This window comes from Triturus cristatus, chromosome 1_2 (genome assembly GCF_964204655.1).
Source record: "Triturus cristatus chromosome 1_2, aTriCri1.1, whole genome shotgun sequence".
Taxonomy (NCBI): Eukaryota; Metazoa; Chordata; class Amphibia; order Caudata; family Salamandridae; genus Triturus; species Triturus cristatus.
Window position 1 is genome coordinate 522,971,064 of NC_140580.1, and position 23,689 is coordinate 522,994,752.

The following is a 23,689-nucleotide window of genomic DNA, read 5'->3' on the forward strand; positions in this document are numbered from 1 at the left end:
TGGCTCCTGCATCTCAAGCTAAACATGATCTTTGAAACAAGATTTTAGAATACTTTCAAATTTATCAAGTGCTTCTATAGCCACATAAAATACAAGATATTATGAGGCTCAAAGTTAAGAACAGCAGAAATAAAAAACAGATTTTGGTTCAGAAGAAAGTCAGTAGATTTTTGCAAAGATTGTTAAAAAGGAACTGTTACAGGGGTAGTACCACTTTCTACAAGTCATGATGCAACACTGGAGATCAGAAGGCCCTTAAATAGTGCGGTGTCCTATTTACATTCTTTCAATGCTGCAGCCTAAACAGGCTACATTTCAAAGTATTACTCCGTATCTTACTTTAAAAAGAAGTAAAAAGCTTTTGTGAAGGACGTTTTTAATAGGTCACTTTCCATTCTGCTTCAGTGATGTTTCAGGAAATCATCCATTTTCCTTCGAAATTTGAAAGTAGTTCAATAAAGATTAGCAATATAGCCTGTTTTTAAGGCGCAAAAATGTAACGTGTCTGTCACATATGTTTCCTGGCTTTCCCGAAGCGAGGCGAAGTAGATGTGACTTTGAAAGAACTGCTCTGGGATCCCCGCATGTGTTTATGATTAGCAATGTAGATGCCCTGAGAGAGAATGTTTCTTTACAATTGGGAAGACATTTAGAAGTAGGTCGGCAATGCAATACACATTTGATACCTATGTTAAAATATGGTACTTTTTGATTGATTCTTATGGCTTTGGATCAGCTTTGGCAATCTTACATACTTCTAACTAAAGAAACACCAGAGACTGGAAGATGTTCTAAGGCACTGTCCATAGGTGAGATCAGGCACCATGAATATTATCTTATAATGTGGAACAACTATCCTGCACCTTGAGACAAAAACCGTAGTGAGGGTAAAGATTAACATATGTACTTATACAATCACATTTCTTTCATTTAGATTAATTCCATGCCATTTATATTTTATATCCACGATTCGGACATCAAAGATCTACCTTTCAGCAGATGTAGTCAGCAGCAATCTCCTTTCTGAAGCTTTCGAAAACCACAAGAAACATCAAAGCCAGTTTAAAAGGAAGTATGCCGTTTAGAAGACTGCATTTAGAAAGGATGCTCAACTGCAAACGATATAGTGAAATAGTTGGTCCCTGAACGCTACATGAGGTACTTTAGTGTTGGATCTGGGACACAGGTATAACTCAATACGAACAGCATGATAACCTGCACAGTCAGGATCGGACACGGGCTGCTTCAGGTACAGGAAATATGGAACTCGCAATAATTTGTAACAAACCTTTCTCTAGTAGAGTGGATAGGGTGAGACCAGGTTGAAGCCAATTTATTAAATGAAAACCTCAACAGTACTAGACTCAAGGGGCAATCTAAAGTTCCGAAATATGCCAGAGTCAACATTGTTAAACGGTCAATTAGCATGTGTGCAGCTAAGTGGTTGTTTTTAAATTCCAAACGCAGATTTACCGTAATCGGAGAGTTCTCTCTTGGTCTTCTCTAAGTTGGTTAAGCTTATTTATGGTAAAGCTGTTTTGCAAGTAATGTGGTGAAGACAGAGGAGGATTTAGATGCCAAGTAGCGGAAGTCAATGTGCTCTTTTGAAAAAAACTGGTTCTAGGTCAGCACAAGGAGCAAACTTAAAAAAAAAAAAAAAAAGTATGAGCACCCACCTGGTGAAGGTGCAGACTTCCTCATAACATTAGCATGTCTTGGAACATGGGATATGAGTACAGTGCTACGAGAAGCTAATTAATGAGGTAAGATAGCACGAAACTGTGTAAATTTGTTTACACAGTAGTCAGAAATGTAAGCCCAAACCATTTGGGGTATATACGACTGGATTCCAGCAAAGAGAGAGACCGTTCAAAACTGGATGAGTTTTAGACCACTTGTGTTTATAGAACATATTGCTTTGATGCATCACAAAAAATGTACACACCAGTTCTCTTAAAACATTTGGAGTAAATGCCTTGCTTACCATGCTAGTAAATGGGAGTATAATTTTGAAGTAAATAGTTGACGAGATGGCTCCTATAAATGTATTATTTGCACTCACACATTTTATACTGATCCATTAAGTAGCATTATGGAAAGCACTGCCACCAATGTCGAATTTTAACCTTTAATTGATTGTACCCTGCGGTGCCATATTGAATAAAAATATGCAAAAACATTTCTTAACATCTTATAAGCTGACGGTGCTATATAAATTATGCAAAACAATTAACTAAGGAGTGTTCACAAAAAGTTGCACCAATAATCTGCCATGGAGTCTAAACTGCCCTCTCAAATATCCATTTTCTTAGTAAAACGAGGGTATATGAATTGGCAGAATAATATCAAAAACAAAATGTGTCCAAAAATGGATTGGTAAAAACACCATCCATGCTTATTTAGTTTATATCAAATACTGACCTATTTCTCCCTTGTTAGAGTTTGTCAAATAGAGTAGACATGGTCTCGCACCCAGTAGTAAATCAACGCTTGAAGTGAAGAGCAACAGTATTAAACTATGAATGTACTTTATTGGTAACACAACACTAGCCATCCCTGCTTAGAATAAATCAAGTTTTCTTCTTTGTTTTGCAGGATTCTCTTAAGTATTTTCTATAGATCAATGGATCTTTACCCCCGACTTCTAAACTAGATCCCTATTCTGCAATGTACGTTCCTGCAAAGAAATGCAGATATGTCATCACAAATATCATCGAACCCAAGACCAATTTCCTTTTCAATTAAAACACAAATTCTATCGACTGGCCAAAGAAAACGTTTTTTTTGAAAATGCAAGCTTTGGCTTGTAGTACCTGAGAGGAAGAAAGCGGGTTTTGAAAAGGATGGCTCCCAACGTCCACTGTACCTCTCGGTCATAAACCAACTGGGCCGTTTTCAGATTCGTGTAATCGTAGGGGAAGTGAAATCCATCATGGAGGACTTGGTACATCCAGGCTGATTTAAAACACTGATATCTGGAAACGGAAATGGACAGCGCTGTTACTACAACAAAATGAATGCTGTTTTCCAAATATCCAGCTTGTTACAGATAAGGCAGATCATGAAAAAACGCAAATAAATGCCTTTCCCTACCCTTATTCCTCCACCATGCCCAATTATTCCACACTTTTGATGCAAGTAGGAAAATAAGTGAGAACATATCCTTACTTTACACGGTGTTCATCAGCATGGGACGAGTACAGGCCATTCTTAAACCGGTCACTCAAAGCTGACCAGGTCATGCTACAGTAATCCTAGGGTAGAACAAGAAGAAGAGTATTCATACTTATTCAAAATCTGTAAATAGAATGGCTCAAACTAGGAAATAAGCCTCTGACCACATACCTTTGCAGCTTTAGCAAACTTGAAACTGTTGTAGCGGCCTCCCATACGCAAAACATCCTCTGTGCAATAGAAAAACTCAGAGAAGCCATAGAACTCGCTGTTAGTGAAGTCGATAGGGGACTGGTAAACTCCATTTAGATGGGCATGGCTGTCATTGCTTTTTAGTAGGAGAGATTCAAGCTGTTGCCGGCATGCATCCCAGTCTCCCTTTCCACGCAAATGTAGGGTTTGGCTACTTTTTTCAACGGTAGTTGTAGCTCCAACCGGTAGGCAGGGATCCATGTATGGGGCATCCTGAGCCACACCAATGTGTTGGTCTAGAAGCCTGGAACACAAGGCGCAAAGGTTGATAAAAAAAAACCTACGTTCTTATAACCACTATGTAAATAACAGTTTCATCATTGCTGTAGTAATATACATACAATATCAATTGTAAACGTTTTATTATAAAATACAACCTGTAAAACATGATTAAGTATTTCAAATCAGAAGTGTCTTCATAATTTCCAAATTATCCATATCAAAAGTAACGCTTTTGCATCCAAGTGTTGGAAACCATGAAAATCGGGTGCAATTATACAAACTCAAACCAAGTATCAGAAACTATAACAAACCATTTCTCTCCAACTCTAGCCACCCAACACTGGTTGGAAAATCTTAGGTGAATTTCCTTCATGCATCCTCTACAAATGGTATTTTTCCCAGCGGCAGTGTGAGGCCAAGCAAGCTTACCATGGGTAGGAAAAACATGCAATGTTGCTCAAGCAGTGTGGGAAGACACAAGTGTGTCACGGACATAGATTTTTATTATTCTGAAAAAACAACACCCGCTCTGAGCAGTTATGCAAGTAAAAAGGCCAGCCAGCCTTGTGCATTTTCCAAGGAAGAGATTTTGGTGATAAAGCCGGCTACAGCAGGGGCAAACTCTGGAACTGGTGTTCAGACTGTGGCAGCGGTAGCAGATGTGGTGCTTTCAACATACCAGCAATTGTGCAAATGACCATCCATCTTTAAATGACCCCCTTACTTTAATATAGTGTGCACAATTATGCTCTTTTCACAATTCTGCCTGCTTTCCTCAAGATAGCTTCTTGAGAAAAATGTGTAAGAGAGATACGACCCCAAAAAAGGACGAGATGAACAAGAGGCAGTAGAGAAGGAGAAAACACCGAAATGTGAAAGCAGAACATAAAGAACATGAGAAAGAGCGAGTATGAAGTAAGTGGAAATCCTGGTTTAGACAAAACGAGATAAAGGGAAATTTGAAAAGACAGAAGAGAACAGGTAATGAAGTGAATAGAAACAGGAGAGTTGGAAAGAAACAAGCATTTGCAATGCAATAGGTCTCGCATTTATAAGAGTTTGAGCTAAAATTACAATGCCTTTTATTTATGTTTTAGTTTTAAAACAAATAAAAGGCATTGTCATTTACAATGTCAGTAGCATAAACTCGCATAAAAGCAGTGTGCGGCGTGCAGCAGCATGCAGCAGTGTGCGGCGTGCAGCAGTGTTTCGTGTAGCAGTGTGAGGCATGCAGCACTGTGACATGCAGTGGCTTGCAGCAGTGTGCGGCGTGCAGCAGTGTTTTGTGTAGCAGTGTGAGGCATGCAGCACTGTGGCGTGCAGCGGCGTGCAGCAGTGTGCTGCGTGCAGCAGTGTCGTGCAGCATGCAGCAGTGAGTAATGCAGCAGTGTGCAGCAGTGTGTGGCGTGCAGCAGTGTGTGGCATGCAGCAGTGTGTGGCATGCAGCAATGTTTCGTGCAGCAGTGTGCGGCGTGCAGCAGTGTGCGGCGTGCAGCAGTGTGAGGTGTGCAGCAGTGTGTGGCGTGCAGCGGCGTGCAGCAGTGTGTGGCGTGCAGCAGTGTGAGGCGTGCAGCAGTGTGAGGCGTGCAGCAGTGTGAGGCGTGCAGCAGTGTGAGGCGTGCAGCAGTGTGAGGCGTGCAGCAGACACGTGGAGGGTGGGGAGAGACACGTGTGGAGGGTGAGGAGAGACACGTGTGGAGGGTGAGGAGAGACACGTGTGGAGGGTGAGGAGAGACACGTGTGGAGGGTGAGGAGAGACACGTGGGGAGGGTGAGGAGAGACACGTGGGGAGGGTGAGGAGAGACGTGGGGAGGGTGAGGAGGAGGCACATGTGGAGGGTGAGGAGGAGGCACATGTGGAGGGTGAGGAGGAGGCACATGTGGAGGGTGAGGAGGAGACACGTGTGGAGGGTGAGGAGGAGACACGTGTGGAGGGTGAGGAGGGACACGTGTGGAGGGTGAGGAGGGACACGTGTGGAGGGTGAGCAGAGACACGTGTGGAGGGTGAGCAGAGACACGTGTGGAGGGTGAGCAGAGACACGTGTGGAGGGTGAGCAGAGACACGTGTGGAGGGTGAGCAGAGACACGTGTGGAGGGTGAGGAGAGACACGTGTGGAGGGTGAGGAGAGACACGTGTGGAGGGTGAGGAGAGACACGTGTGGAGGGTGAGGAGAGACACGTGGAGGGTGAGGGAGGGTGAGGAGAGACACGTGGAGGGTGAGGTGGAGGGTGAGGAGAAACAGTTGGAGGGTGAGGAGAGACGGAGGTGGAGGGTGAGGAGACGGAGGTGGAGGGTGAGGAGACGGAGGTGGAGGGTGAGGAGACGGAGGTGGAGGGTGAGGAGACGGAGGTGGAGGGTGATGAGACGGAGGTGGAGGGTGATGAGACGGAGGTGGAGGGTGATGAGACAGAGGTGGAGGGTGATGAGACAGAGGTGGAGGGTGATGAGACAGAGGTGGAGGGTGATGAGACCGAGGTGGAGGGTGAGGAGAGACCGAGGTGGAGGGTGAGGAGAGACCGAGGTGGAGGGTGAGGAGAGACCGAGGTGGAGGGTGAGGAGAGACCGAGGTGGAGGGTGAGGAGAGACCGAGGTGGAGGGTGAGGAGAGACCGAGGTGGAGGGTGAGGAGAGACCAAGGTGGAGGGTGAGGAGAGACCAAGGTGGAGGGTGAGGAGAGACCAAGGTGGAGGGTGAGGAGAGACCGAGGTGGAGGGTGAGGAGAGACCGAGGTGGAGGGTGAGGAGAGACCGAGGTGGAGGGTGAGGAGAGACCGAGGTGGAGGGTGAGGAGAGACCGAGGTGGAGGGTGAGGAGAGACCGAGGTGGAGGGTGAGGAGAGACCGAGGTGGAGGGTGAGGAGAGACCGAGATGGAGGGTGAGGAGAGACCGAGGTGGAGGGTGAGGAGAGACCGAGGTGGAGGGTGAGGAGAGACCGAGGTGGAGGGTGAGGAGAGACCGAGGTGGAGGGTGAGGAGAGACCGAGGTGGAGGGTGAGGAGAGACCGAGGTGGAGGGTGAGGAGAGACCGAGGTGGAGGAGGGTGAGGAGAGACCGAGGTGGAGGAGGGTGAGGAGAGACCGAGGTGGAGGAGGGTGAGGAGAGACCGAGGTGGAGGGTAAGGAGAGACCGAGGTGGAGGGTAAGGAGAGACCGAGGTGGAGGGTAAGGAGAGACCGAGGTGGAGGGTAAGGAGAGACCGAGGTGGAGGGTAAGGAGAGACCGAGGTGGAGGGTTAGGAGAGACCGAGGTGGAGGGTAAGGAGAGACCGAGGTGGAGGGTAAGGAGAGACCGAGGTGGAGGGTAAGGAGAGACCGAGGTGGAGGGTAAGGAGAGTCCGAGGTGGAGGGTAAGGAGAGACCGAGTTGGAAGGGAATCAGAAGTGGAGGAGAGAGAGAGGTGGAGGGTGAGGAGAGACAGTGGTGGAGTGGGGGGGAGGGGAGGATATCACTTTTACTTCCTCTCCTAGTGTAAGGTAACGCCCCCACCCCACAGGCCCTGCCGGGGCCGAGAGCAGATCACTGTTCGCATCAGCCGTCACCCGAGACCGCTCCGTACTTGTTGGTAAATAGAGGTTCACTATCTGTTGATAATGGGATTCACTTGGGGGGCTGACTTACCTCCTCCACCCCCAGGGCCAACACTGAGAAGGCATCAGAGACCTGGTGCTGCTGATGCTGCAGTACTGCGAGAGAGAGGGATGGGGGGGCGGGCAGAGGAAGGGGAGTGGGGTTAGAGAAGGGACAGGTGGGGAAAGAAAGAGGAGAGAAGGGACAGAGACAGAAACGGAGCAAAAAATGAATTAGAGAGAGTAAAGAGGAGAGTTGGGGAAAATGAAAACATTACGAGAGAACATGTAGCAAAGAGGTGGAGAGAGAAGATGGGAGAGAGTAAGGACGCAGCCAATAGATAGGGCAGAGACAAAAAGAATCGAAACAATACAAAAGTATTTTCCAAACTCGTAAATAACCACGGGCCAAACAACTGGAAAAAAAAACACCCAAAAACACGTACACACCATGTTGACCCTTTTCCATGCAACGTATTCTAAAACGCCATTCTCATTCATACATTCACAGCAAACCTGTCCACAAGAGTGACAGAAAATGTGGTATTAGTGTTACATTTTTGTTTACATCCATACCCGCTCACTTATGCAATTAAAGGATTCATGACCACACGGTTAAACAAAACGTACTGATTGGCCTTGCCGTGAAGGAGAAACACGTGTTGACACACACTCCCGATCTGTGAAACGTTCACCCCACTTTCTCGAAATTGAAACCAGTGCATGTGTCCGACGAACTTCCTGCCGCTTATCTGAATGCACCAGTGGCAGAAGATAGTCCCCATCTTGCAACAACACAATTAAAGGGAGGCATGTCTGTCTCTCCCCACCGCCACATGTCTCCGAGTCTTACTGTCTCATGCGAGATCTCCCTCTAGGAGACAGCTGACACCGACTCTTCCCCTGAGACAGTACGGGAGATGCGTGTGTGTGCATAGTGTGTGTGTCTATATGTATATATCTGTGTGTGTATGCATGTGTGTGTGTATGTGTATATGTTTGTGTATGCATGTGTGTGTTGGTGTGCAAGTATGGGTGTGTCATTGTGTTCATTTGTCTTCATGGATGTGTACACATATGTTTGTGTGTATACCTATGTCTGTGTATGCATGTTTGTGTGTATGTATATGTGTTTGAGTATGTTGGTGTGCGTGCTTGTTTATATGTGTATGTGGGGTTGGTGTGCATGTATATGCATATGTTTATGCATGTCTGTGTGTGTTTTTATATGTTCATATGTGTGTGTAAATGCATGTGTGTGTTTGTATGTGTGCATAGTTGTGTATGCATGTGGTCAGAGGGAAGAGTGCACTTGAGGGCAAAGAGGAAAACATACAGGGAAGAGTATGTGAGGGCAGAGAGAAAAATACAGAGGGAAGAGTCCATGTGAGGGAGGAGAGAAAAATAGAGAGGGAAGAGCTCATGTGAGAGCAAAGCGAAAAGAATACAGAGGGTAGGGCGCATGTTAGACCGGAGATAAAAACATAGAGGGAAGAGAGCATGTGAGAGCAGAGAGAAAAATATAGAGAGAAGAACACATGCGAGGGCAGAGAAAAAAAAATACAGAGCGAAGAGCACATGTGAGAGCATAGAGAAAAAATGCAGAGGGAAGAGTACATGTGAGGGAAGAGAGACAAATACAGAGGGAATAGCATGTGTGAGGAAAGAGAAAAATAGAGAGGGAAAAGCACATGTGAGGGCAGAGTGAAAATACAGAGGGAATAGCACATGTGAGACCAGAGAGAAAAACATAGAGGGAAGAGCATATGTGAGGTCTAGACGCCTTACACAATTGGCGCCCTGAGCAGCATTTCCTTTTCATGCCCTGGCACAATCAATCTTACATTCTATGTCACGTCACTCAGGAGTACAACCTCGAATGCTAAACACTGACCAATGAAATTACGTGGCGAAACACCAGCCTATTCAGTGTCATGGACCCCAGGGCAAGTAAGTAAATGACCCCCCAACCTCCTCAATATGCTACAGTTATATTAAATACACGAATTATCAGCGTTCGTGGGCCCTGGTGCCACTGCACCTGCTGCACCAATTGAAGAAACGCCCCTGGGCAGAGGTACACAAACAAGGAATCAATGACTGCCGACCTACCGGAACCACTGCAAAATGATAAAATAAAAATACTTTCCACAGAACATTTACGATGGAATGCATAGAAGCGCTGCCATTATAGCATTATTAATAGAAGATCGTTGCTACACGTTTGTTTTTGAAGTGTCGAATTCTAACCTGGAGAGTGAGGATGGTATATTTTAGGAGGGCTGAAGAGGCGCATGGCGTGGGATCGCGCTAGCATGCATCACAGCTCACAAACCTCGGACACATTAGGGGCAGCGGAATGTACAACATACAGAAATTATGTGCATCACCACGTCATTACAAAATTGCAGAAACCTGATGCTTTGGTTAAAACATGGCCACAATGTTAACTACTGCAGAAGAAAAGATGGCCGAATGGGAAACGTGTGGAAGGAGAGGAGTTTTCTTGTTTGAGAACAAGGCTGTAAGATTACGACGACATTTAAAAGTCAATTGCTTCACTTAAGGCAAGAGTTTATTATTAAAGTAAATTAAAGGGAGTGGACAAAAATAACCGGTTCCTAGTCGGGAAAGATGGGTCTAATGAAGCAAAGGTGACCCAAACAAGATGGACTTACAAAGAGATTTAAGGACAGTGAAAAGGAATCGAGCAGAGCATCAAAGGGCTGGGTGAGAAGGGAGGGGGGAATGCAAGGGTCAAAGCGGCGAAAGTGAAAGTAATCGAGCAGAGCATCAAAGGGCTGGGTGAGAAGGGAGGGGGGAATGCAAGGGTCAAAGCGGCGAAAGTTAAAGTAATCGAGCAGAGCATCAAAGGGCTGGGTGAGAAGGGAGGGGGGAATGCAAGGAGCAGCTGTGCACGTGCACGCCATCGTGCACTCAAGCCCTAGGCCAGCAGAACCATGTGGGTAGCACTTTTGAAAGTCCACTTACAAAATGTCTCAAAGAGACAGCTTTCGCTGTCTCAGCGAGACCTAACAAACAGGGTCCGATTCTAAAAAATGTAGTCCCATGGTTTTTTTTTAGAATTCTCAGATGATTACAGTAATAGAGGGAAGTGGCAGCTGTTGTAGGTTAAAGAGAGTACTAAAACGCATACCTTTTCCCACGTCTACGTAGGTAACAGGTGTGATTTATACATTCAAACAACAATGTTTGTACTGGCTAACCTTTTTTGTTTCTCCATGGGAGAAAGTATTTGTGGAGTATTGCATCCAATTCACCCAAGTTCAGGGACGTATTCCCATCGTTTGCAAGAGTAAATCTCTCACTGTATCCAGGGTAAGAATGTGCCTGCCAAAAGTTTGTGAACAACTACAAGATAGGAAGTCTGTGGTTGTCCACTTAAATATGCAGGCATCCCACAATGGCATGGATCCCGAGTGGGAAAATGTTGTCTATATACAGTAAGGACCACATACCAGAAAGTACACAGGTATGTACATAAACGGGGAGGTGATAGCCAAAGCTGGATACAAAATTTGGAAATCAAGGAAAATTAATGAGTTTATAAAAGGTTCTAAACCAGGTAAAAATGGCAGCTTGAATAAAATGAAATCACAATCGTTTATAAGTTACATCACAGACCTGAGTGTCTGTTCTAGGTATCATCAGGAACACCCAAGACTTGCATTGTTTCAAAAACTGAACCCAACACAAAACCTCATACAATGTACGCAAGAATAAAACTAGGTGAACCCAAACGAGCTGAAAACCCACAGAAATCAGAAAGATCCAATTAGCAACAACCAATCATTTGCAAAAACAGCCTGTTCCAAATCACGTACGACGCCACAATCCAGATAGAGTAGCTATAGCATTTGTACTGCATATTAAGAGTCTGCTGCAATCATACCTTAAAAATGTATGGCAGTTTGGAAAAACAAATTTCAAAACCTTGTCCTAACTAAGACCAGATTTTTTATAACGAATAGTTTCTTACCTGTCTGTGTAGTTTTGCAGCTTGAAGAAGTTTATGGATTCATGTGCTGTGCATTATTCCGCCATCCAGCGGTTGGGTCCGTAATTGTAGCATTTCTTCTCTTTTTTTTGGGGGGGGGGTTACTGTTGGAGGGCGTCGACGTACCACCATTAGGTGTCCTTCTGTGACCAGGACGTGCTTCCTCCAGAGCTCCCACCGTTGGTCGCCATCTTAGTTTTCTTTTTTTTTTTCCTTTCCCTTATTGCTCTCTTCCTTGGCGGAGGAGGGTGGGTTCGCTAGTGAATCCCACACAGTAATGTTTTCTGAATGTGTGTACTGAAGACCAGGTTGCAACCATGCAGATGTCTTAAAGTGGATGAATTGGAAGTGTTAGCTAGAAATGCAATAGTTTCTCCTTTCTTCATTGTTGAGTGTGCCGGTGGCGCACCTTGTAAGTTTGTCCGTTTTGCCTGTGGCAAAATTGTATGGCTTGCACTATCCATCTTGCAATTGGGTTTTAGGTTACGGGTCTTCCCGGAAAATGTTTTGCAAAGGATACAAATAAATTTTTTTTTTCTTCTGTATTCCTTAGTTCTTTCAATGTAATGCATGACTGCTCTTCTTGCGTCAAGTGTGTTCAAAGCTCTTTCCGCTTCGATCTTTGGATTTTGAAAGAAACTTGGTATTTATGTGGAATTTTGATACCACCTTAGGATTGTCATGAGGACAGATCTACAGTTCATCCAGTTACTATATATTTGGAAGTAGGGTTCCTGTAGTGTTAGTGCCTGCAGTTCGCCAACTCTACATAGGGATGTTATTGCCACTAATTAGCAGTTTTTAGCGTGAGTATTTGTGGTGTTGCTTTGTGTAGTGGTTCAAATGGTGCCTTCATCACTTGCGCAAGAACTATGTTCAGATTCCATGTTGGTGCTGGAACCATTTTTGGTGGTGCAATTATTTTTGTCCCTTCAAGGAACCGTTTGACCACATGTGAAGTGAAGAAACTGTTCCCGGTTTCATCTCTTGTAGACGCTATAATTGCTGCTAAGTGTACTTTTAGCGAAGTGAAGCATAATTTACTTTGTAGTAAATGTGTCAAATACTTTAGCACAGTTCTTTCTTTTGTAATCTTTCTTGAAAGACGTTTAAGGCACCATTGTGTGCATCTTTTCAATTAAGCTGTATAACATTCTTGTTGTTGGTTTCCTAGCTTCTCTCAGGACAGCCATTGTGCTTTCTGGTAGTTTGAGATGTGCGAATTCTAAATCCTCAGGACCCATGCTGCTAGGCCTGAGCTCACTGGTTCTGGATGAAGCATTTTCCCGCTTTGCATTGTTAGCAAATGTTTTCTTTTTGGAAGTTTGTGCATTGTTCCTTGAGACATTTGCATTATTTCTGAGAACCAAGTTAGTCTCGCCCACTGTGGTGCGATGAGTATCATTGTCATTCTGCTGATCCTGCATTTGCTGATCACTTAGTTCAGTAACGGTATTGGGGGGAAAAGCGTAAGCAAATATCCCGACCAGTCTATCCATAGCGCATTCCCTAGGGACTGACTGCAAGGTCACCTGGATGTGAAGTTTTGGCATTTTGCATTGTGGGGTGTTGCAAATAGGTTTATTTGAGGTGTCCCCCATTTTGTGAAAATCTTTTGCACTTCAGTTTGATTTTGTTCCCACTCGTGGGAGGTTGTTGTTTGTCTGCTCAGTCTGTGGTTCTATATTGTCCTTTCCTGTTAGGTGTATTGCTAAAATGTCTATTCCCCTTGGGATTGACCATTTCCATATCTCTCGTGCTAGCTTAGAGAGATCTATCGAGTCCCTCCTTGTTTGTTTATTTCTCAACATTGTTGTTGTGTTGTCTGTATCAACACCCTTTTCCCGTAGAGTTCTTTCCGAAAGGCTTTTAAGGCTAAGAATACTGTATTTAGTTCCAAGATATTGATGTGTTTCACTGCATCCTGCTGTGTCCACAATCCCCTTACTTTGAGGTTGTTCATGTGCGCTCCCCATCCTATTAGGCATGCATCTGTTATGGTCACTGATGGAGTTGGTGGTGTGAAAAGTCTCCCCTGTGCTAGGTTTGTTGTGTACCACCATGCCATCGTTGATGAACTCTGTTTGTGACAACCACTAGATCCTCCCAACTCCATGTTGCCTGTGACCACTGTGTCTGTAGCCATTCCTAAAATGTGTAGACAAATGTTGGGAATTAAATGAATGCATGAGGCCATCATTCCCAGTAATTTCCCCGCTGTCCTCACGGTCAGATGATACCCCCTCTGGTATAGATGAGTCTCCTTCAATAGGGCTGATCTCCTCTTCCCGCTTGGGAATGCTCTCTCTAGCACTGTATTTATTTCTGCTCCTAAGAACACCTTTATGAGTTCTGGTTCCATTTATGATTTTTCCCCATGTATGGAGAAGCCCAGCTGAACTAGTGTCTCTATCACTTGTTGTATATACTGTTTGCATAGGCTGTAAGAGTTTGCGCTTACTAACCAGTCGCCCAAGTTGGGGTAAACATGAATCCCCTGCCTTCTGAGATGTGCTGCTACTGCTGCTAGGCACTTTGTAAAACACTCTTGGTGCTGATTTTAGTCCAAAAGCGAGTACTTTGAATTGGTAGTGTTTTTTGTCCACTGCAAATCTTAACATCCTCTTGTTTCTTTTATTTATTGGGATGTGTAAATACGCATCTTTTAAGTCTATTGTTGCCATGTAGTCTCCCTTCTGCAATTGAGGTAGCACTTCTTGCAGTGAGGTCATTTTGAATCTTTGTGTCTTTATGAATTTGTTTAGAAACCTTAGGTCTAAGATTGGCCGTGGTGTTCCGTCCACCTTTTGAATTAGGAAGTATGTTGAGAATACTCCGTCACTCTTTTCTCTATGTGGTACGTGCGCTATTGCATGTTTTTCCTAAAGTTCCTGCACCTCTTTGACTGGGTGAGATAATTCTTCTTTTGAATGCCTCTTTTGCTTTGGCCTCCTGTTTGGAGGCTGTTTCGTTATCTCTATGCAGTAACCGTACTGTAATATGTTTGAAATCCATTTGTCTGTGATCATTTCCCTCCATTTTTGTAGGAAAAAACGTAGTCTGCCTCCTACTGGGGTACTATGTTGGAGGAACTGTAAACTGGTGTGATCTTGTCTTTGTAGTCGTTTTTCTGTGTGTACTCTCACTGCTGTTGCTCGTGAGGGTACCTTTTTGGGAGCGCAGTCACTTAGTAGAGGTTTGTTGTCCACCTCTTTGTGGTGGACCTCTGCAACGGGGACGCCCTCGAAAGGATGCTCTTCCTTGGTATTGCCAGCTTTGCTGCTGTACCTGTTGTCCCCGATTTCTAACTCGGTATGTTTGCTGATAACCCTGATGTGAGGTACTAGGTTGGTGTGTACCTCTCCCCACTGGTCTCCTTGATGGAGTGCCTCTACGCATGCCTCTGAACTGTAGCGCCCCCATGGACCTTGCAGTTTAGTTATCCTTCTTTAGTTGATTGAGCCTTTCACCAACCACACTTCCAAACGAACGCCTTTAGGGGGGATATTTGTACGTCACCAACAGAGGATATGGCGATGCGCAGAAGAACAGAACAGTAAACTCCCAACCGCCTAATTTATGTAGCATGTGAATATTGATGCATTGTAATTCACCATATTTGTAATACGATATTGCAATGATGACTCTGTGCTCTAACTTTAATAAAAATTGTTATTGGAAAAAAATAATACCACTTCCAAACAATTGTTCCCTATTGAATGGAGAGTTAGTGATGTTACTCTGCACTTCTGGCTTGAAGCCTGAGATTCTAAGCAGTGCGTTCCTCCTCCTCTGTGATACCAATCATCATTTGTCTGTTTGATGTTTCTGCAGCATCCAGGGCTGATTTTAAACATGTATTTGCAATGTTTTTACCCTTTTCCACTAAGCGGCTAGCTCTTTTTTGAAATTGTTCAGGTAGATATTTTAACAATCCTCCTACCTCCTCCCAGTGTTGATAAGCATGTCTGTTCAACAATGCATTTGAATTGGCTAGGCACAATTGATTAGCTGCACTTCTTTCCACCTTCCTACCTACCAGGTCCATCCTCTTGCTTTCCTTGTCAGGAGGGGGTCCCACTGTAATTGGTACATATGCTCTTTTCCTTGCAGTTGAAGTAATAGAGACAGCTGGCACAGATCCCCTGATGTAAATGGGATCCTTAGAAGAGTGCTTATACTTCTTTTCTGCTCTTGGTGTGATAGCCTTGCATGCAGCAGGGTCTTTGAATGCTTCCCTCCCCTATACCAGAATACTTGGCAGCATTGGGAGGAATTGATTTCTGGATTGTGTAGGCATCAGTGTCTCTAATCAAAAACAGGATTGTGGTTTTTCTTCCTCCAGTTGAACACCATAAGTCCCAGCAGCTTTTTAAATCACCTGATTATACATGCCAATGTCATCTGGGGGTGATGGCCTCGAAGGATAGGTTTCCACAGCCTCCTCAGGTTATTCGGCATCAAGATCTTGCCATTGTAAGTCTTGAGTCTCCGAAATGGACGATTTGGCATAGGTCTGCTCATCCCCCTCACCGGCTTCTCCGAAAAAGAATGATTCTTCCTCTTCTTCTTCGACTGGTTCAGGGGTTGTCGGCGGTATTAGGTCTGCGACGACTTTTTCACCTTCTGTATTTTTTGTTTTCGGCGGTATCTTGAATAGCTTCAAGCTGTCGTTGAAGTCTTTTTTACGTATTAGCCATCTCCGCTTCGAGCCTTTTTCTCTATTTCGGCCACGTTTGTACCAGTCGTCAATGTTTGTTTGGGCCTCTCTTTTTTTCGACACAGAGGTGTCCTTTACCAGACTGTGTTTCGACGCGTTTGTCTTTGAGGACCTTTGCCATTCCGGAGTCCTTATCCAAGGATCCTACGGTGTGTTTTTGTTTGGGTGCAGCTGCGGTCGCCGAATGCTTAGACGCCGAGGCTCCCTTTGGATGTCTAGAGTTGGATTTTCGAGACTCTTCTAGTTTTTTTGAGGTTGACAACTCTCTTACCTCCTTTGAAGTCTTCTTCTCGACCTCCACGACCAAAACCTCGGTTCTTGTCGCCCTCTGGTCCTTCAGCAACGTTATCTTCCTCCTCACTGGAGAGCCCCAGGTCTCGTGGCAAAGATGGTGGACCTTGGCCTTGCATGTTGCAGTTTGCTCTTCGCTGCCTTTCTCTCACCCTCGAAGTCTTCGGGGTGAAGACACAGCAGGCATTAGTGTCACTCCGATGATCCAGCGGCAGGCACAGATTGCAGACCAGGTGCTGATCCTTCTGTGCCTATTTGTGGTGGCAGTTCATTCAAAACTTGAACGGTGTCTTGTCCATTACTGCGCACAGGGAGCTCCCTGCACACGCATTCTCTGATCCTCGTCGAAGATCCTGTTTTTCGACCCTGTGTCAAACTCCGGTCATTTTGTGTTTAAAGTTGAAAGTCGATAAAGACGTCCCACCGGTTTTTATTTTATTTTCGTCGATTCTTCTCTCCAATCTTCCATATGGATCCAGACCCAACAATGGAAAAAAAGAATCTGAAGATGGTGACCAAAGGCTGGGAGCTTCCGGAGGAAGCACGTCGACGTCAAAGAAGGACACCAAATGGTGGTACGTCGACGCCCACCAACAACAACAACAACAAAAAAAGAAAAAAAAAAAAAGAAAAAGAGAAGACATACTACAATTCTGGACCCAACCACTAGATGGGGGAATAATGCACAGTATGTGAATCTAGAAAAGATTCACACTGCAAAAATTATGTTACATTATTTGGTGAAATCCACTTCCAGAACAAAATACCAAGTAGCTCAATTACACACAAAAGGGAGATGAGATTTGGTTGTACTGCAACCACCCCAAAACCTCACTCAAATATTGGTCAGTGGGCTGTGGGACGGTTGCAGTACAACATGTTTTTTACGATTCGAGATGGCACATTGACTGAACGTTTGTTGCAAGGGGTCTAGAAAACTTCACTTTCAATTTCTAGAAAATAAAGAAAACTTATCACCACCACCAAATCTCATCATTGAGCCCTGGAGTACTGCTAATCATGCAACCAACCAGCAGGAGAAATGGAAACTGCATAGTGAGAGAGTACCAGGGAGAACCTACAATTTAAATACTTCTTAATCTGTCAGCATGATATATAGAACACTGGCATTTTTCTTGTCAAAGGGCACCATGATGCCCGTTAATAAAAACATTACCTATTTTTAGTGACCGTTTTGTTGTACACCATATCTTCATAGCGCTGTCGAGCAAAATTACCACCAAATCCCAAAAACGTTGTGACATACACTCTGTAAACATGGTCTGCGTGCTGCAAGTCACAGCCCAGATTAAATTCAGCCAGCAAGGCCTTTGCTGCCGCCTCCTGAAACAAAAAAACACAAATATATTTGAAATTACAAGATTAGAACTACAGAAAGGACAACAAAAGCAGTGGGTAGTTTGAGAGGCACTTCTCACAGAAGTCAGCTCAACATGTTAGATGTTGACTTAGGAAGTCATGTTGCTTTGCAAATAACAGTTCAGAACCAACTGGTGGCACCCCGTAACTGAAGAGTGTAAAAGACTAACAAGCCGCATCAATGGGCTGCATTTATAACTAATTTATAATCATTATCTTTCCCCACCCTCCATATTTAGACCCCCTCCTGTTAAGTCTTGCATCTTTTTTGTTATATAAATATAAAAACTATTGGCAGTCGCTAGTAGGTAGTTTTAATTAGGACCTAGTTTCCATAGGAAAAGCATTTTTGCTTTGCCAATAACTTTGGCGAATCATCACGAAATTTTCAAAATTAGTACACCATTCACTTCAACTGCTGTGTGGAATGTTTCAAGGCGATTTGTCAAGCGAGGGCGGAGAAAAAAAAAAAGAGGGGGGTTCCAAAACACATTTTCCCCATGTAATTTCCCAATGGGATTTTGAACATGACTACAGCCCGAACCGCTGAACGGAATTACACCAGATTTGCCAGAAAGGTAGCTTTTGCTAAAAGAAATATTTTAAAAAAGTGTGCTTTTTGCTATCTGGAGTAAATCTGCTCAGTAGTTTGAGATATTAAAAGAAAAACAAATTTGTATATCTAGGGACGCGGAGACTTTGCAGATCCACCCACGGTGTTGCTGCGAATTCATGCCTCAAAGCAAGGTCCTGATTATCTGGCTGCCACTTGACAGAAAAGTTGCGGCCACCATTTTATACATCTGGAAACGGTCCCCGGGGGCCGACAAGTAGAATCTTAAATTCTGAGGCGGTCAGGATAGAGATTTCCTGACCCCACATTTTTTTTGCAACGATTGAAATCAGCGACAGGTTCACAGAGGAAAGAAAGAAAGAAAGAAAGAAACAAACAACACACACACACACACACACTTTCAAAACCACTGTGACAGACGCTCTTCCACCCACTGTGACACCCAGGCACTGCCACATCTACTTTGTCATCCATACTGACACTCGCATATCCACTTACACACCAAGACAGACACTCTCACACCCAGTGACACACACACACACTTACACCCACTCTGATGCCCATACAGACACTCTCACACACGCTGTGATGCCAATACAGACACTCTCACCCACATTCTCACACCCATTCTGACACCCATACATACACTCTCACATCCACTCAATCACATCCACTCAAAAACACACACACACACACACACACACACACACACACACACACATCCAGAGACGCTCTCACACCCACTCTGATGCCCATAAAAACTCTCTCACACCCACTGACACACACACACACACAGACAGACACGTACGTAGGAGTAAAAGTAGAGTGGTTTAGACACATTCCTGATTATGAAGGAGTTATTTTCTAAATCAATACTATTTTATAAAGGTAGATGTAAACTTATAGTCGTATAAAGTTAAATGGTTTAACAGGCTTTCGCATAGTTTTGCGAATCCACCATGATGTTACACGGGGGCTGAGCATCACAGAGGATTCATGGAAAAAGCCAACCTAAGTGGCCTTAGCAGGAAACATGGAAAGGGTTAAAGGAATATGGACCATTTAGAATTGGTATAACAAAAAAAAGATGAAAGGAAGCCTGTGTTCGTTAACAAGAGCAGCTTAAATAAAGCATATGGTGAGGGGTAGACATTTTACCTGCTTTTCTACTGAGAGTGGAGGTGGTTTGCAGGAGTCCTGACTGGAGATTTCAAATGAAAACGGATGTTACCAGACATAGAAATAAAACTGAGAGAACAGCAAAGAGCTGTTAGGGGTATGTTAATTAGGTTGCAGAATATAAAAGTATATTTAGAAAAATAATTGTGAGTGTATGCAAGCTGAAAGAAATGTGTAGCTTCTGGACAGTATACTAGAAGGGACAATAGAAGAGTGCTTAGCTGAGAACATTAAATAAAAATACAGTGAGCAGGAAAGGAGAAAGAGGACTTGGTATACTGAAGGATAATTAATTTTATTATGGCAGTATAAATGAATGTGTTTCAAATTTAATGTGGGTGCTTGCTTATAATATGTAATTAGCATACACTCCTACAGTTAGGCAGGCACTTACAGACCCAGGTAACATTCCCACAAAAACACTTATGTACTCATCACTCATATAGCCAGACAGTGACTGGCACACTCACTCACATGCCCATTAAATGTGCACACTCATTTATTCACCTGTATGTCCAAATTTGAGCCTTAGTTGCCCTTACAGTCTGGGAGGGCATCTGCAGAATGCAATCGGCACTACAGAAACAGTTTTAATAGGACTACTTCAGCACTCTTGAGAAGGGAGAACCCAGATTGTAGTTGACCATAGAATCAGGGCCACTAAGGGTACCAGCTGTGAGAAGGAGGAAAAGCAGTAGAGAAATGACTGGGCAAATGTTCCAGAGGAGAGAGTGAATCCCCCACAGAGAGTTCCCTACTGGATTCGATGCATGAAGTAGAGTATCCTTCAAAACCCAGTCCCATGAGGAGCTTTAGGACAGACAGGCTGAGTGGGACCTGAGGCTGCAGCTGGACAGGTGGCTGCAGAGGAGAAAAAACCTTAAGCGGAGAGAGCCATGGAGAAGTAAAGGGCCTTGCTGGCTTATGAAGTGAATGTCAAGGAGATGGACTTGAAGGCCAAATAGCTGTTAGCAGTTTTGCTACCACCATTTTTGCTAGACTCTGTATCCAGTGCAGAAGAAAAGGCCCATATACCCTGAGACTTGGTGCCTGATTTCAAAGAGGGGGTGATATAGACAGGTTGTTTCAGGCATATGAAGTAGCTCTAGAGGTACAGAGGATCTCTGAGGAGGATAGGGGAGCAGGCTGTCGTGGGAGGATTTTGTGGGGTACTTTTGAAATGTTTGTAAAAAGTACTTTTAATAACAGTTTTACAATTTTTCTTTTTTTTTTTTTCCAAAAGAGAACTTGGAGGAAGGAACTGGCTTTAGACTGAGAAAAACATGAAGGTTCAACGGGGAGCTGAAAAAAATAATTAAATATTTCTGCTGACAGTACTTTGCATATCTATGTCCATGGAAAAGCAGTACTTGCTGCTTTATGTTTTTGTGTCGATTTCAAATTTAGGTGCATCTTTTATTCATAACAGCATATGAATATGAGGAGCACCTCTTGCTGGTACTCTTTTTGCAAAAAGAAAATCAATAAGAGGTGGATTTTTTTGTAGCAGATGAAGGACAGCATAGTTTCAAATCTGCCCTTAAAGTACCTGCAAACATTTGATGGATGCAAACAGCAAAGTTCTCCCGGTGTCTTGAATTTGAGATCTTTAATGTTACAGTTATTTTGTGTGAAAAGTCATGCAAGTCATACCATGGATATTCTGTACTGCTCAGAGTTAGATTCCATGTTTTTGTGGTACAATCTTTAATAAGTATTTACCCCCTTTCCCCCACTGTTCATTGAGGATTCTTTCAACAGTACATCTGAAAGCAGTAGAAAAAGGGTAAATGCACCCATAGAGATAATTTTACTATGACAAATATGTATCATTTCACACAGAGTAAGCATCTCACTTATATTTCTGCAAACACGTGCTATTATAATGACTGCAGTTGGAGGTTCTCCCAAGGGTGCGGGTACAGGTGAACTGTCCTACTGCACCTACTTTGTCCCGCATGATTTAGTTGTGGCCCCTTTCTGGAATCGTCTTTAAGTTCTTCCACATACAAGGTGTCCCATGTAAATAATTTTTTAGTAGTGCCCTGGATAACTGCTTGCTGCAGGTATTGCAGTAAAGATATTTCTCTGTAATCTTTTTTTCCCTTTCTGATGTTGCAAGATGCTTCAAAATATCACTTTGTTTTGTGCTTTCTGAAGTACCTGTGCCCAAAAATGTATTTGTAAATAGTTAAATAAGTTATGTTTATTTGTTAATTGTTCGGTTTAAATTGTTTTGTAATGTGTTCATAAAATGTATTTGTAAAGTTATAAAAATATATATTAGTAATTATAGTTACTGGTCACATACACGTACTCATACATGAACTCGCACATCTACAGAGTAATTTACACAGGTACTGACACACCCACACACTCATACTGCCATTCAGAGTCCCATACAGTCACACCCATTTATACATGCAAATTGCTACTTAGATAGGCTCATACACACATACAGTGATTCACACACCCACTCCTAGTCACTCACACACCAAGCCACACACCGATACACCGACTAATACATCCAGTTATACACTCGCTTACATAAACCAATACAGCTACTCACATGCCCAGTCATGCACTGATAAACCCACACACATACTGACACATCCATGCGCAAACCAATGCATCCGCTGAGACACCCAGACACTCACTGAGAGAACAAGGCTCACACTGATACAACCTGTGACATGCAGGGCGATACAGCCACTTAAATACCCAGACCCACACTGATACAACTACTGATACACCCAGGCACAATCTGATACAGAAAATTACACACGAAGGCACATACCTATAAAACCAATGACACACCCAGTCACATATTGATAGAGCCACTTTCAAATTGAGCCAAACACTGATACAGCCTCTCAAACACCCATACACATACTGATATAGCCAGTGAGAGACCCAACTACACATTAATACAGACACTAACACCCAGCCATACACTAATGCATCCAATAAGACACCCATGTACACACTTGCACACACACGGACACCCAGGCATTCACCGATGCATAGATTGACACACGCAGGCATACAGCAATGCAGACACTGACACACCCAGCCAAACACTAATGCATCCAATAATACCCAGAGACACAAACTGACACACCCAGGCATACACTGATGCACAGACTGACACACCCAGGCATACAGCAATGCAGACACTGGCACACCCAGCCAAATACGAATGCATCTAAAACACACTTAGGCGCACATAGACGCATAAACTGACACAACTAGGCATACACCAATGCAGACACAGACGCACCCATGCATAGAGCAATGTAGACACAGACACACCAAGCCAAACACTAATGCATGCAATAACACACCAAGGCAGGTACTCATGAATACACTAACACACCTAGGCACACACTAATACAAACACAGACAGCCAGGCACACACTCATCCACACACTAACACACCCAGTCACAAACTAATGAATATGCTCACACATTCAGGCAGACACTGATGCATACACTGACACAGTCAGGCACACACAAATGCATACACTGACACATCCAGAGACACACCAGTGCAGATACTGACACACCTAGGCATACAGCAATATACACTGACATACCCAGGCACACAGTGATACAGAAACCAAAACACCCAGGCACACACTGATGCATACATTGACACACCCCGATGAATACACGGACACGCCCATGCATACAGCAAAGCATAAGCGAACGCATCCAGCTTTACACTAATGCATGCAATAACACAACAATGCATACACTGACACACCCAGGGACATACCAATGCATACAGTCACACTCCGAGGCATACATCAGTGCAGATACTGATGCCCCCATCCAATCACGAATGCATCCAAAAACACACCCAGACACACACTGATGCATACACTGGCACACCAAGGCAGATAACAACGTAGACACAGACACACCCAGGCATACAGCACTGTAGACACAGACACACCTAGGCATACAGCACTGTAGACCTAGCACACCCAGGCATAAAGCAATGTAGACATAGACACACCCAGCCAAACACAAATGCATGCAATAACACACCCAGACAGACACTCATGGATACTCTAACACACCCGATCACACACTAATTAATATTCTAACACACTCAGGCAGACACTGATGCGTCCACTGACAGCCAGGCACACACTAATGATTACACCGACACACCAAGGCACACACTGACACTCCCAGGGACACACCAGTGCAGACACTGACACGCCCAGGCATATAACAATGCATACACTGACATACCCAAGCACACAGTGAAACAGACACTGACACGCCCAGGCACACACTGATGGACACA

At 44.0% G+C, this 23,689-nt stretch overlaps 1 protein-coding gene across 1 annotated transcript in view; it reads right to left on the bottom strand.

The window, feature by feature from the left end:
• Positions 1–23,689, bottom strand: part of ENTPD7 (ectonucleoside triphosphate diphosphohydrolase 7) — a 154,198-nt gene that overhangs the window by 22,370 nt on the left and 108,139 nt on the right. The window contains exons 9-12 of the mRNA XM_085606314.1: positions 17,416–17,582; positions 3,346–3,670; positions 3,169–3,254; positions 2,814–2,975 (exon numbers count right to left, since the gene is read on the bottom strand). Coding sequence (XP_085462440.1) covers positions 2,814–2,975; positions 3,169–3,254; positions 3,346–3,670; positions 17,416–17,582 — 740 coding nt within the window. The remainder of the gene's footprint in view (positions 1–2,813; positions 2,976–3,168; positions 3,255–3,345; positions 3,671–17,415; positions 17,583–23,689) is intronic.